The sequence below is a fragment of the Pleurodeles waltl genome, chromosome 4_1 (assembly GCF_031143425.1).
Source record: "Pleurodeles waltl isolate 20211129_DDA chromosome 4_1, aPleWal1.hap1.20221129, whole genome shotgun sequence".
Lineage (NCBI taxonomy): Eukaryota > Metazoa > Chordata > Amphibia > Caudata > Salamandridae > Pleurodeles > Pleurodeles waltl.
This window is the reverse complement of record NC_090442.1, coordinates 388,340,516-388,356,821: the sequence shown is the minus strand read 5'-3', so window position 1 is coordinate 388,356,821 and position 16,306 is coordinate 388,340,516. Positions and strand designations below refer to the sequence as shown.

Here is a 16,306-nt window from a genome sequence, read left to right as displayed (position 1 = left end):
CTAAAGAGGACTGGTCGTCAAAATGTTGAATGGACATGAAAAAGAAGCAAATCTTGAACCTGATGAGACATTTCCATCAAATCCGAATCTTCCATTCTGCTGTTCTGCATTCTGCTGTCCAATATTGATGCATATCTTTAATTTGAATTACTCCAAAGATTATACAAACACAACCTAAAAGTAAATAACAGTGAGAATGTTAATTCACTGAAATTATTTTTCTACATGGAAAAGTAACTCAGACCATTCCACAACCCTTTTTAAGAGACGCGATTAGCAACATTCTTATCTGAAATAAAAATTAAGCTTGTTGGAGCTTTACATTTTGAATAAGGAATGCATTGGATGGCAAGAAGTACTTATAATATTTGAAAACAGTGAGACTGCAGCAAGGATGAAGTAGCTACCCTTGCCACTAGACATACTGAAGTTTGCACAAGGATCTGAATTCTGAGCTCTTTTTCTCTGAGACAGATTTCGTCAAATCAAACCTGCTGAAGTTTATTTCAGGAAGGAAGCCTGGAAAACAAGCAAAGCATGCCTTAAAACCAGATTCTCTATGCGTTGTCCTATAATAGGATGTGTGTGTAGCAGGTGTTGCTGTAGATGCTTCTGCCTACTGCTGTTGGGCTTGGAAGTTTGCAAGTTGTTTTTCTTCAATAAAGTCTTTTGGCAATGCGCATGGGCTTTGACACCATGTTAGATTATATTTTTTTTCCACCATCAAGCTCAGACATGTATCAACAGCACTCCATGTTTGCTGACTTGAATCTCTTTCCTTTGGGCTCAGTCTGTTGTTTCAATTCCAGTATCAGCCGAAGAAACTCAACGTCTTCGACTTCTCTTCATTCTCCAGATGCGGTTCCACAGATACAAGCCTCCCATTGGCATCTTACCCCAAGGGTCTCAATCCCTTTCCGTTGCTCCACACCCATTGCCTCAAAGACTTTGTGGAAAATGTACATACAGTAATGAAAGGGATGCTCTTCCAATATTGTCCCCACTGTGACTCAAAATTCCTCTGGACCAAGCACCACATGCTGTGCAATCTCTGCCTCTCTCCAACGATGATGAACCCACATACAAGACCTGCTTTCCCTTCCTTTTGAAGAAGACTCTCCCATACCGATGCGGGCAGGAACGGGTATATCAGAGGGTGCACACGCAGGTATCTGAAGACACCCCTTACATCTCCTGGGAAAATAGCATTGAGGCAGGTAAATAAGTCACTCCCTCTGAGGCACAGTCCTGCAGTTGTGGCACAGCCTGGAGGCAGCCTTCTCGTACTACTCCAAATCGAAGGAGGAAGAAGAACAGACCACTGGCGCTTCACAGCCACCTGCAACAACCCTGATTTGAGGCAGAGCATTTTCCCAAAGGGGGATAGGCATTGAGCCTATTGACCAAAAACAACTAGCTGGGCCACCACCCCCTTCAGAATGTGGTTATCATCAACTGGAGCCTTTGGAGCATACTTCACTCCCCCCTCCGGGCACCGACCCAGCTCATCCATCGAGCCCAAAGATTCTCCACATGCACCAAGAGGGCGCTCGATGCTGAAACCGCATTGGCACCGAGATCCACATTGGTGGCAAAATTAGTCTCAGCGTCAAGACCTTCTTTGGCTTCAGGACCATAGTAGGTGCTAAAAACACCTTTGACGTCTGGCTCTGAAGAGTTGAAATAATCCATCCTCCAGTGCCTGCCAGAGGAACTGGATGTATAGCAAAACCATCTGTTCATTCATCCGCAGACAGTTGAGATCCCCACCAAGCCAACAGAGACTTTGCCACGAAAGAGGAAGCTCACCTTCATGAAAGAACAAGAGATGCAAAGACAAGGGCACCAGACCTCTCCCTGTTGCACCTCCATCTTCAACACGTCCTCCTCCTCCACCAACTTCACCTCCACCACCAGTTCCACAGCCTCCCCAACCATAACATATGTGTACTCACCAGAGGGATCACCTTGCTCTCCTTACGGGGTAGGGAACCAACTTCACCCTGCTGATTTCCATGATTCACCTTAGGACCCTATGCCTACTGACGGCCTATGGGAAATTTATAATATTGATCCCCCAAGTAAATACAGATCTGTACCCAGGCAGGCCATCCCCCCAGATGATACTACAGTGTGTCATGAAGTGACCACATCCTTCAGGAGGGCGGCGTTTTCCTGGTGGAGACGCTTTCTAAGACCCAGTGCACAGTGCAGTTTCTCCTTATGCTTAATGATATGCTAAAAAACACCACAAACATTTTCAAAAGAGCCTGTCAAAGCTAGGGTGGTAACAACCTAGATAAGTAAAAAATATATAAGCCCTTTCCCAATGATCCACCTTACTTATGGGGTCAAATAGCCCAACTTCCTCATGGTTCGTACTTTGCTTAAGCATGCAATCACCCAGGCCACAGTATGTACTTCCCCACGGCCCACCGGGACAAGGGGAGCAAGAGAACAGATGTGGGCTGCTACACACTGGAGTATCTCCAGGAGTATCATTACATTGGCCTTCTTTCCTGACACAAGAGGGCGCACTGGGGTAATATGCATGACCTTCTTAAGCACCTCTCCAAGGACTATATGCAAAGAGGAGAGAAATAGGGAAGGAAGGAAAGGCCATCTCAGTGCCACCATCTACTTTGCTCTTGATGCTGTTGAGACTGCAGCCCAAAAAGTTAAGACTAGCATACTAGTAAGATGCCACGCCTGACTCTGTGTTTCTGTTTTTAAGCCCCAAGTGCAACAGCATCTTCTCCACCTGCCCTGCAATGGTGAACACCTCTTTGAGCAGATGCTGGGAGGACCTACAAAGGATACAGATGTTGCCAAAGCCATGGTGCCCTCCAAACATCCACCCCCCCCGGAGGTCCTTGCAAAGGCAGCAACACAGAGCAGGTAGCAAGATCACCTTCCCAAATCCTCTTCCCTCCTATCAGAGACACCATCAGTCTTACCACCAGCAGTCTACTCTGGGCTACAGAAGCAACAATTAAAAGAAAGGGGGAAAGAAGATTCTGGCAAAGGGGCATCCTTCTCCAGACAGTGACTCCCCTTGCCTCCCTGTCTGTTCACACAACACCATTTGGGGGTTAGACTCCAAGATTTCCTCTTCCACTTGCAGGTAATTTCATCAGATAAGTGAGTATCACAGGTAGTTCAGCACGGCTATTGCTAAGAACGTCTCACTCCCCCACTCAACAATCGACCCTGCAGACATGCTCAAGAGGGAAGATCTCCATGTTTAGAGGAAGAGGTTCAAGCACTCCTTCAAAAGGGAACAATCGAGACAGTACCCATAGACCAACATGGCAAAGGGGTGTATTCACTTCACTTCCTTAGTCCAAAGAAAGGCGGTTTCCTTAGACTATTCTGGACCTCAGGTATCACCACTGCCTCCAGGGTCTTCACCAAGTGCCTGGCAGAGGCCGTTGCCCACTTAAGGAGAGGGGGTATCCACGTTTTCCTCTATCTTGGTGACTGGCTGATCAAGAGTGCAAGCTGCCAACAGTGCCTACAGCACACAGGCGACCATTTCACTTCTCCATAGCCTTGATTTTACCATAAATGTGGCCAAGTAACCTTTACAACCACTTCATATCCAACCCTTTCAGGAGGCAGTGTTCAACTCTGGTTACTGGCAAAGACTACCCAAGCCCCAAAAGGGTAGCAGCCTTTTGAAGTATACACCTACTTTTACCTGCAAAACAATCTAACATGAAGTGCATACTCATTTGAATTGCCAAGTAAGGGAAGCATCAATTCACCTTGTGACTCAAAAGACTGCTTTGAAGAAAATCAACTTGCAAATGTCCCTGTCCAATATTAAATGATAGGAGTATTCAGAGCATGTTATTTTACAGGAATTCACACCAAGAAGAGATGCTTGCAGGGTAAGTAGCATTTTCCTTACTCGCCACACTTGATAAATACCTCACCCATGGTAATACCATTTAGCTGGTGTGGTATATACCTTACCATCTCTATTCTATCAGTTGCACTGTAATTAGAGGCTAATATGAGCTGTTTAGAATATTTGCACCCAGAGTGCATTGTGTCTTCCAAGACATCGATCTTGTATTTTGGCTTTTAGTAGTCTCCTTCTTTCAAAAATATTTGTAAATTGGGTCCTCTAAAACCCAGGATCAAGCTGTAAAAGACAGCAGAATGACTGTTGAGCAACTAGTCAAAAATGATTTCTCACCTTTTTTTTGTGCAGGGGGAATTTAAAGTGTCCGAGCGTTATCTTACAATGAGTGATCTGCTAACTGCCTTGAATGAGAAACGTGTGAAGGAAATGTTTGGATCGGGAACAGCCTGTGTAGTGTGTCCGGTTTCTAAAATTCTATATAAAGAAGAGGTAAGATAACCACGGGCAACTCCCATAACGACAAACCCTTTCAAAGTCTAGTGAGTGTGAGGCTGACTTCCTTCTCTTCTCGAACTCTGTACTGTTTACCTCACCATCTGCATGTGTTCGGGCACCGATTTCTTAATTTAGAACCCGCTGCTTTGACCTTGTGGCCTATGATGTCATTAGAAGTAGGGGTGGGCGTAACTTGTGTAATTCAATGTAGTGTGAAAACACAGCGTTACCCGCAAATTCCACAAGATTATGTTTAATTACATGAGAACAGCAATTCAGCATTTAGAGCTATTTTTTTTTAACAAAAATGCCTCCTTTCATCCAAAATGGGTATGAGAAGGCAGTTTGCCCTAAATAATAGCACTGAATGCAATAGAACACAAATAGTGGATGTGACCAGCCTTATGGTAGGATTTCCCCCAATTTACGCCCATCATTTAGCACTATTTGCTGTAGTAATTAATATTTTGTTTATAATTAATGTTTGAACATATATATTTAAAATAATTTTATTTATACAACGAAGGCCTGCATATTGTATTAATTGTTTCAATCAGGATACCTCTAATTTATTCTGTGTTGTTACCACCTTAGAAAAAGAGTCCCCGGGACTCTTATGATTATCAATGTATTTATACCCTGGTCCCTTTGAGCTCCTAGGGTTCGTCTTTCTGACATTAGTTTATGACCACTTTTATCCTCTGTCAGAGTAGTTCTTACATCTACAAATGAAGAGATAATTTGCATATCATCCCCTCTGATCAGACTCATGGTCCTAACTTAAATTGAGATAAAAGTTGACCGATCCAGTTATTACTTGGATATGCCCACCTGAAATATGGCCCATCAATGCTATTGGGGTGCAATGATAAGGCTCCTACCCCCACCGAAAGACTGTTGTTGATGACTTTGGATTGGGCATTGTGAAAGGCCAAGCTGTCCTTTAGTTTAATTGTGCACAGCATGAGATCAGATGCAATGTCTGTCCCGCCTTACCCTGCTGACTTGATAAGGACTCTAGACACAATTAATAGTCTTACACAACTCTAATTGTTATTTCACCTCTTTCTCCAGGAGTTGCATATCCCGACAATGGAAAATGGACCTAAGATAGCATCCCGGTGTCTGAAAGAACTAACTGATATTCAGGTAAAGATGTTTATTTTGAATTAATATTAAAGGCATTTTGGAAAGTTGTTAACTATGAAGTGCTGAGAAATTTGGTGAAACTTTAATATATCTTACCCTTTTCATTCTGTCCCTATGTGCTGTAGCGCACAACTGACTATCATTAATAATGCATAAAATGCATACTAGGGCAATGACATGCAGCATTGTGCATGATCACCATTTAATAATTTGGAGGAGTAGTTTAGGTCATCAGTCTCCTAGTTTAGGGTTAGTTTTGCTTCTGCATGTCGCTATCTAACACAGACCATTCACTGTTAGATTAAAGAATCCCGAATCCAAACCCTAGAGAGCAGTATAACACTCATATATATTAGTGAATCATTTTTTATTAATACATTTCTTCTCGAGTCTTAAAGGTTGTGCGTTAAAAATATTTTTTCTTCGAAGTGCCTCAGAATCCTTAGCAGACCGCATTGGACAGATCTTGAAAGCTTTATGTGTGCAATAATGGCACAAGCATACTCAAATATTAACAGGCTAGTTTACACAGTCTCTGCGTTTCTCATTCGAGTGACCTGAGTGGGACTGTCCCTACTTAACATGCATATAATCAGTAATACTGCAGAGCTGAAGATGTGCCAAGTGCTGGTCACCTCTTCCCTGATCAAAGGGCCAGGGCTTTCCCTTTAACAGAGGTAGGCGATTGCATTATATTGTTTGACTGTAGGCGCAGTATTCAGGTGTAGCTTTAGTCAAGGCTGGGTTTAATCAGATTTCACCACTAGATTTGCTTTGTTATTCTTTTGCATAAGTCCGATAGTTATTAATCCATAAATTTATGTTAATGAGGTTGGATTATCGAAACAGCTTCAGGCATTGCTTTCTTTCTCTCTCTATCTAGCTCTCATTCTTGTGTAGTTACACCAGTTAGGTATAATATTGCTCTGAGGGGCAGGGTATGGATATTCCAGGTTGGAGAAGCCTACATGAATAGGTGAACTCTAACAAATTGCAAATGTGTTTATCTTTACTAACATTTGCAAGCTACTTTCACACCAAGGACAAAGTTGGAGGCTTAGGCCTCAGTTACTGTTTAACCTGCAGGGTAGACCACCAAAAATCGTGTTGGAGCGCCCTGTCCACCAAATTAATGTTTTGTAATTTCTGTTTAGAGCCAGTTTCACATTCATGTTTCTGCCAACAGTACTCTAAACGGCTCCCCTAGCAGAAACCTGGGGCCAGATGTAGGTAGCTTGCAAATTGCGACTTGCAATTTGCGAGTCCCTGCGACTCGCAAATTGCAAGTCGCAATTTGCTATGCAGAAAGGTGTCTCAGACACCTTCTGCAACTTGCAATGGGGTCGCAAAGACCCACCTCATTAATATTAATGAGGTGGGTCGCAGTTTGCGACCCCATTGCGAGTATGGGCACTCACGAGGATGGTGGCCTGCTGGAGTCAGCAGACCACCATGTCCGTGACTGCTTTTTAATAAAGCAGTCTTTTTTTTTCCATCTGCAGCACTTTCCTTAAAGGAAAACGAGCTGCACTTGGAAAAAAAACCCGAAACCTTTAGTTTAGCTTTTTTTCCATTCACAAAGGGGAAGGGGTCCCATGGGGACCCCTTCCCGTTTGCAACTGTGTTACCATCCACTTCAAGTGGATGGTAACTGAGATTTCATTTGCGACTGCTATCGCGGTCGCAAATGAAATTGATTAGCATTGTGAGTCGCAAATAGGAAGGGAACACCCCTTCCTATTTGCGAGTCGGAAATACATTTTGCGAGTCAGATCCGACTCGCAAAATGCATTTCTGCATAGTAGAGAGGCTTTTGCACCTCGCAAACGGCGTTTTTCGCCGTTTGCGAGGTGCAAACCCTTTGCTACATCTGCCCCCTAATACTGATGACTGTCAATGTAAATACATCACACCTTCCTCCCTAGATCTAGAGATGGCAGTCTGATGTATTATTTTTATTCTGGACTGCCAGGAAAGGCTTGGTGTACCCAAACACAAAAAAGAAAAATTATCCCGCACCCTGGAAAAAACACTCCCAGCATGTTACTCTCACTTTTGGCTACATGAAACATGGGTGCTCATCAAACTTTCGATGCCTTCAGAGAAGCTACTTTGGCAGTGGCTACTCTGGAGGCATAGAGATCTCCACAAGGCAGACAGAGGTCTGTAAATGTGGCGGACAGTAGTCTACCAGGGCAGTGTAGTTTATTACTTCTGCTTCTCTGGTTGACGGTAGTCTTCCTTCCAATTCTGAATAAGGCCCTTAATCTTGACAAGAGTAAATCTGTATAGCGAGTCAGCATGGGGAAGGAGCACTTCTTTAACCTGGAGGTCTGTAGGCACAAGTGAACTGTAAACTAATGTTTTCTTGTTTATGTTTTAGTATGGAAGGCAGCAGAGTGACTGGATGGTCTTGGTGTCTTGAAGAGCAAGAGAAAAATCTACAATCAAATCTTTCAAACTCCATTGAATCGTAGATTGTAATTGTAACGAGTAAGGGTGGGTGTAGTTAGATCTAGGCTTTGTATATCTGTCTCTCCTTTTTGTATTCATTAGTGCAAAGGATGTGATCATAGTTACCAGTTTATCTAGAAATACTGTTTTCAGGAACCAGGCTCCTTTTCAGGTAGATTAATTTCTACACTTTGGTGGCCAACTGTGCTGACGATTCTCTGTGTGCCTCTCCTCGGACGCGCACCAACACAATAAAGACTATATAAATCCGATCCATATTCAGGGATACAGAAATCTTTACCCATCAACTGTGCCCCCTGGATTGTACGCCTTGAAGTATGCTGTGTGGGTAGTGGGTTTCTGGGGCTCTTTTTTATTGTAGATTTGTGAAATCAGATTTTCTTGTGCATGCTAAACACACTCCAGTGCTCACCCATGTGTTAATTTAACAGTACACACAGATCAGAATGAAGGAAATACTGTTTTTACTCTATGTCGTATGACACAGAGTGAGACTATTTAAGTTCTGTTTTCATGTTTCTCGGAGAGGAGATGTCTCTTTGTATTCTATGTTGCTGTATATCAGCCGTATTCAACAAGACTTTTATTATTTGAGTTTTTATTGACGAAGTTTGCATTTTTGCACGATGTGCATGTCATTTCTCCAAAATGTGGGAACAAGCATTTTTTAAAAAGCCCAGCTGTTTCCCAAGCTGAATATTACAACGAAAGGAACACACATAGATGGGTAGTGTAAAGCTTGTACGGGTTCAGTTGGCCAGTAGTCTGAATGTTCGTTTTTAACAGCAGCCTGTTTTTTTTTTCTTTCAATATTGCTTCTTTTCCTGTCACTATTCAGTTTTGGATTTCTAGCCATGAACACAGAGGGTTAAAACGCATTGTTCATCTCCAGTCATCAGCATTAGAATTCTCCATACATGCATTACTTGTCATATCTAAACCAAGCACCCTGTATTTAAATTAAAATACACCTATTAAAGGTGTGTGATGAGGCGACTAAGGGGTGTTATCAGGTAGTTAACAGTTGGTTTACTTTTAGGATTTATGGATGGAAGGCATTCATTTTTTCATGGCGTTACGTGTATTTACAAGAGAAAATGTGCTTTCAGAACATTGGGATGCAGACAAAAAAAACCTAAGTGGTGGAAAACACTAAGCCGCTTCAAGAACATTGTTTTTTTCTGCAGTTGCTGGTCTCTTTAAATCCCCAGCCCCTTCTTTCTTGCTGCTGATGGCTTATTTGGACTCATAGCCATGTCTACCTTTCAGTATCTTATTCACTGTAACCAAAATGAGGTAAACATTCCTTGTTGAAGAACAGTTTAAATATCCGAGCTGAATGGTTCATTTAAATTATGCTCTGTGACATGAACGTGCATATATATGAAAGCACAACATGGTTAAAAAAAATGACTGTGTAGAATACATTTTTTATAACTCGTAAATTTAGGGAATGTAATTGAAAGTGTCATTTACTCCACTTTTGTGCTACATATTTATCCCTCTTTATCCGTTGTAATCAAATTTGAACTGTGTGTAGGACGAATTCGATATGTAGGTAGGTGTATCTTCTCACCATATAGTTTTAATTAGTATCCATTGGAGGTTATTTGAAAAATTATAGGATGGCACCATAGGGAGAGTCCATAGACTGAACAGCTCTTGAAACCAAACGTGCCCCTTTAAAAAGGGCATTAAATACATTTTTAGTGTAGTGAACTCCATGTTTGACTGAGCTCAAAAGTTGTAGTTAAACAGAAGCTACTCCCAACCAGAACTCCCCATTGTCTGGAATCAACCGGAAGAGAGACATTGGAGGCAAAATACTGTTTTTTTATCTAAAGTATTTTGTGCAAATGTGATAACCGTTCCACTTTCCGTGCAGCAAGTGACTTGCAAAGAGGCTTTTCTGATTGTTCTGAACAGATGCTAAGTATTGAGGTTGCCGGTTCTTTTACAACAAACTGCTCCAAAAGCAGCAGCAAAGGAGCTACTCTCGGAGAGGACCGTCAGTATTAGTATAGCACTATCGGTTCATTCAGTCATGCAGCAATAAATATGTTAACCATATTTGTTTTTCCAGGGTACTGCAAGTCAGGTGTCTGTAGTACACTGCTTTTTCCTAGGGTGCACAATATTTTCACTATTGGAAACAATATTAACAATTGAAAGAAATAAAAACATCACGTAACATTAATGGTTATTTTCCTAATTTTCACTGAAATAGATTTCAAGGACACTGGTGTATGATGTACTCTCTTCTGTGACACGTCACTGTCATGCTGGCAAGTTTCAGAGTAACGTTCTGTGGGCACCATCTCAGGCAGTTGCTTTCTCTATTACCATCTAGGATCTTACTAATCAGTGAATGGTGATGTGTTGGTAGCTCTCCATCAGTGCTTAATTTGTAAATAAAGAGGTGCCGGTGCCCAAAGCCCTCCTCTTAAACATGCGGCTGCTCAATTAAATGAGCGAGCACAGACTACTGAGGCAGCGTAATCCTGAAGCCATCTCGGGCCTCTTCAATCCATATAAAGTCACTCCCTGCCCCTTCAGCTCAGCTTGCAGCTTTCTGCTTTCTTCCTTTGTGACGCTTTTTCGTTTTTCCCTTCCTCCGTCTTTCCCATATGTGTCTTTTGCTCGCAGCAAATGCTTGAGGCAGAAGAGCAAGCCCCGGCCCTCAAAAATAAGAGCCGGTGCTCTGCACTGGAAACAACAAGCACAAATTAAGCACTGCTTTCCATACATATCCGAGTAGGCTGCGAGGGGATGGGAACCTCTGAACCCACTTCCCCCAAACTTTTATTAGGATAATAACAAAAACATCTGTAAAGAGAAAGAAACAACTCACAGTTTTTTTGCTGCTTTGTATTTTGAGTCAGGGCATTCACTTAGAATACTTCTTATCTAGTAAGTCAAGAGAAAATTCAGTTTTTCTAAGAAACTTGCTTTATTTGCGTAGATTAAATTATATTTTATGATGCATTGCTGTGATTATCGAATTGGTGATGCCACACCGACTACGAAAATAAATAATTTTTACTGACTTTGACCAGAGAATGGAAATTTTCGTGTAACCAATATATAAGATGTAAAACTTGCAATCAGTCTTAGCCATTATAATAAAAAATGGGACTTACATCAAGAAAGCTAACTGCTACAGAAGGTTTGCAGATTTTGAGCATTTGTCACAAAGAATTTGCCAAAGAGGCACACTTGTGTTCATCAACAGCTTTTGGCATCATACTGAATATAACACTAAAGCATTTCTCATCTACAGCTTTTAGCCATATAGTCTCAGTGTGCTTTTAATGTACAAGTAATCCATGCTCTTGAGTGTTTGAAACAAAATGACAGGGGTTGATGACTATTTTAACACAGTAACTAGGCAGGGCAGACGGCAGCTCTCCCAAATATGATCTTAGTCGTGATACTTCTTAAGATGCTTAGGAGCTGACATTGGAATTGTTAGAGGTTAAAGCACTCTGTCAGGTGGTCACTTTACACAATAGAGCACCTTGATTACCCTTTTCGTGAAGAGTTAAAGATTCTAAAGGATGGAGGAGTGAATTACTCACTGAATGCTGCTAGACTTTTAGGATATGCTTATTTATCCCACAGTCAAGGTGCATGAATTTTTCAGTGAGGGTTGTCAGGCTAGATATTTAGAGTGTGTCATTTGGAGGGCGATATGAGATAGAAGGAGTAAGCATGATATACTGTTTGGAAAAGATAATGTGTGGATGTCACAGATTCAAGTCTTATGTAGTTGTGAGGATCTGACTTCATAACATACGCTGGATCTGAAGACCAGGTTTCAGGGATGTTGATGCTTACACTCGCTGCTTGGTTAACTGGAGGGTTTTTGAGCAGCTCTTAGCCCTAGTTAAGCACAAATATCTACAGGGAACCATCCTCAAGTTGTTTTGGAACTAACAAGGGATGAATGCCTTTAAAAAATGTACTATGTCTGAACCTACTTAAGGTTGCTAAAAAATATTTTAGGTGCTTGTCAAAAAACATATCCTAGATCTGTTATCCTTAAGACAGGCTTTGTTCAAAGCACAATAAAGATTTGCTTTAGTGAAAGCAAACCAAACATCATTTAATGTTTGCTTTATAAGGGTACGTCAAGTGACAAAGAAACCTTTGGTTACCGCAGTAGGTAATAGTCCATACAGTTGTTATGTCTCTGCATCTGATTTGCAGTGACAGCAGTAAAGGATTGTGATGTCTGAAGGTTCTCTTCTCTTCACACATACCTGTCAGCAAAGCATGTTCAGAACTGAAGTATTTAATTGCTGTTGAAGTATTGCATTGGTGACCTCTTATCCAGTCCAGATTTGACTAAGTCAGTTGATCGTGACCCTTCTTTGTAGCCCATAAAAGATTGCTTCACATCTGTTTTTTGTGGAGATGGAAGCTTAAATTTGTAATTAATTATGTTTTTTATTACATAAAAAGGAGATGGAATCATCTCATCACTCATGTCAGTTTGGTTGTCTGTTGTGTTCCTGAGAAGGATGGTATATTAAGATCGCTTTCTCAAAGGAAGCACAGATTTACCGAACTCCCTTCGAGGGTGCAACGAAATTGCTGAAGTTAGTAAGAAGTTTGCTAAGTTTTCATGCCTTTTAGCTCCATACCCTTTCTCGGGAGACTACCGACAAACATGCCAGTTTATCCAGATTTCAATTGTGATTTTGTGTGTGAAGTGACCCACAGTCCTTCAGTGTGCGACAGTACACTACTCTGAAGAACGTTCTTCGCCAATGAGCAATAGCCGAGCTCTTTGCCTGTGCATATTCTTGCCTGTTTTCTGGCTGTAACACCCTCAGATTTTTGCCAGATCTTAGATCAGCTGTGCCTCAAGGTGGTGAGGTTGTAATCCCGTGCTACTCTGGAATTTATTCACCACAACCCAGTAGCACTATAATGACTCAATTTACCAAATATATGGTAATTACACAGTCATGGAACTGTGGCTCTTGAGCCATTGTTAGATTTCATTAAATAAAACTGAGCTGTGACTTAGGGTGTTCGAGTCCAAAGTTTTGGTAGATTTTTCAGCAGAGAATTGCCTTAAGATTGTTTTTCTGATTGAATTTGGGGTTTTGTCTTATCAGTCACCTTTATACTGTTCTTGTTTTATGAGTGTTAATCCAATACTGTATACATGACAGTAAAATCATTTTTTAGCAAGAAAAGTTCCGTAGTGGGAGCACTCGTCCTTGTGGAATGAACGCTCATTAAATCTCAATAAACTGAAGACTGAGGTCATCCAACCAGTTTCTCTTCATCTTCTAGGGCTGAACAAATATATTTTGTCAAAAATCAAAACAATTGAAATGAGAGCAAAATTCACATTAGCTGAAAATGATGGCACGTCTCTGGCCATATTCCATAAATCTCCAAGTTTGTATTTGTTCATTCAGAAAAAAACATTTAGATTTCTGATAAAATAATTCAAGTTGGAACTAAAAGCATTTATCTTTTTTACCAAAAATTTTACTATAATGACAAATATATATCCACTTGGAACCCGAAAGAACCTGTTTTGGTTACTAAAAATTCTTACATTTCTGGAGAGAAATCTAAATACTGAGTGGATGCCACCACCTGATTTTATTCACAATACTATCACTATAATTGTGGAAATTCAGTAAGTGGATTCTAGTCCCTGTTTAGTGTTTTCTTAAAAAAACTAGAAGATTTTCAGTTACTACCAACCACAAAATTAGGCTCTAGTTTTCCTTAGAGAGACAGTGTGATAAAAAAATGGCCACACCCCTCATAACATCTTTCTCCCATACATGATCTGCAATACATTAATGGGAGAAAAAAACTTTATAAACAATGTGTCTGTTCAAATTATTTAAATTGTACATTAATTGTTAACCCTATACTGTACAATGGTTATTGCTCTGTCAATAGGTTTTTATTAATGGTTTTGCATTAATGTTTGAACACTGAACTAGATTATTACAAGAGATTATTAAGAGGGAAGCCCCATGAACCTTCAGTCATCAATAGGGCTTTGTGGTATGGCCTATGACAGGGTTGCACATTTTAGACAGAAGAGGTCTGGAATTAAGCTATATTTTCAGGATACCCACTTCAAATAAATTTACATATAATTAGTCTATATAGATATTACTTAAATAGTGGTTTTCCTGGAAGTCTGGCATGATCTGGTCTTCCTGGACCTAAAACATCACTGCTCTGAGACACATATCTGAATAGCCAATATGCATTTGTAAATTGAAAGCAATGTTGCACTTATTCATTATATTGTGCATGTGGTGTCTCAAAAAGACATATTTAGTTTGCCTTCTGTTTTCAAATGAACCCAAATGATGTTCAATGATTCTGGATATTAAATCATATAGGATACGTGTGCTAGAACCACTCAGTATGGTCCTCATTCCCTTTCACTCTTGGTTCACCCCCCGTTTATTAAGTGTAATACATCTGTGAATCCCTTCAGCATTCAAAATATATTTTATAGGGAAGACATATTCTCACTAGGAACCTTCTTAGCTTCTTTTTCTTGGTCTATGCTATCATTAAAATGTATTTATAACAAATGTACGTTATTCGTAAGTGTAGAACATCTATCATTGTTAGCATAGTTTGTTGTGTCTTGACTTACTGTTTTTAAAATAATGGATAGAAAAGAAAAGGTTTACAAAATCTCTTTACGTATTGTTTGGGGCTGATGAAAAGAGACCACTGGTTAGCTAATGAAGAGCAAGTGTTCCCAACACAGTCATTGTATGATTACCAGTGCATTCTGCTGTGCCAAATCTATTAAACTCAGGACTTAACTTTGTTTTTATTGAGTTGGAATCTTGTTGCATTTGTGTCCTCTATTTCAAGCATTTTCCTGCATATATTACATCAGTATATCAATTATTAATGTGTCAGATAGTAGCTCTGCAATTTAAAAAAACAACTTGGTCATGAATTCATACATTGCTCATCCAAAGAAAAATGTGCTCAGGGTACATTAAGATGATCAAAAAGTATGATGGTGTTTGATAGTTACTTCAATACAAAACTGTACTGTTACTGTTAGATGTGATTTTCTTTGTGCTCTTATACGGGTAATAAAACAATAAAATCATTACTGCAAATGCCTGTGGCAGAGTGATATTTCTAGTCTTCCAGGATAAGAAAATCAATATATATTCATCTGTAAACTAATGTTCATATCTTCGCGGAGATTTAATACGCACAGAATTGGAGTTGAATAAAGAAGCCCAGCATGGGGCTTTCAGGAATTGATCAATGGGGTCGGCGAACAGAGAGAGGGAGGTTTGGGGAAGGTGGTACAGTCCGAGAGTGCATTGGGCTGGTTGAGCTACATTTGGGGTATGCTATAGCGCACAATATAGTAAGGAGCCTTTTTATGTGAGGGGAACCATTTTGAGGCAGGTGACACGGTGGCTGTTAGTTAGGTTTTAGAATTTCCTGTCAACAATTTAGCCATGAAGCTCGTGAATTGAATCCAAGCACAAAAAAAAAACCACACCACTTACCAGGCTGTGACGTCTTCGGAGGATAAGGTGTAGCAGGCCCTCCACCTTCTAAGGGAGGGCGCTGCATGGACATCATGCGCAAGGGCGTGCTGGCGGGCCTATGACCTGCGTGCAGGACAGCGTAGCGGCAGACAGATTGCCCTGTTTGTCGCCGCACTGTGCAAGGAGTGTTGGTGCACAGGTAATGGGGGAGGACCTCCATGATTTAGACGGGTAGTCTCTATAGTGGGCATTGAAGGACGGGGAGGGCGTTCAGCATCATCGCTCCCTAGGGAGGGCATGCCCGCGAGGAGGCTTGCATGTACAAGTATAGAGCTCTGTAGACACACAGGCTCTGTTGCCATGTGTCATGTTTGTCCATGAAGAGTCCTTGCTCCCCCAAGGGGTGGTGGGCCCCTAGAAATAATCACGCTTTGGCAAAGTTGGGGAGGGGCGGGGTGCCACGGGCATCAGTGCAGCTAACAAGGGAGAGACGGGAGGAGCAGGGGAGAAAATGGAGAGTTTTCAGGGCAGGGCGGGAGGGAGACGGATATGCGCAGAAGAGATTATAAACACTACAAGTAAACACGAGGAGGGCCAGGAGCTGGGGGTTACAAGGGTGCACGGGGGAAGGGCAGAACCAGGGTGAGAGCTTGAGGGACAGAGAGAGAGAGTTAGAGCACCAGAGGAGGCAGGAGTAGGTCATAATAGGCCTGGTCAGGGCTGGTAAAAGCCAGAGTCTCCTCGCTGGCCCACCATGTTAGAATGGATTGATAGGGAGGAGGAGGAGGGTGAA

The 16,306-nt window shown here is 41.3% G+C and overlaps 1 protein-coding gene across 2 annotated transcripts in view; it reads left to right on the top strand.

Moving 5' to 3' along the window:
* Positions 1-15,126, top strand: part of BCAT1 (branched chain amino acid transaminase 1) — a 183,046-nt gene extending 167,920 nt beyond the window's left edge. For both annotated transcript variants that reach the window (XM_069228580.1, XM_069228579.1), the window contains exons 9-11: positions 4,220-4,360; positions 5,441-5,515; positions 7,899-15,126. In XM_069228580.1, the coding sequence (XP_069084681.1) occupies positions 4,220-4,360; positions 5,441-5,515; positions 7,899-7,940 (258 nt within the window). In that variant the 3' untranslated portion in view covers positions 7,941-15,126. The remainder of the gene's footprint in view (positions 1-4,219; positions 4,361-5,440; positions 5,516-7,898) is intronic.
* The last annotated feature ends 1,180 nt before the right edge of the window (positions 15,127-16,306 follow it).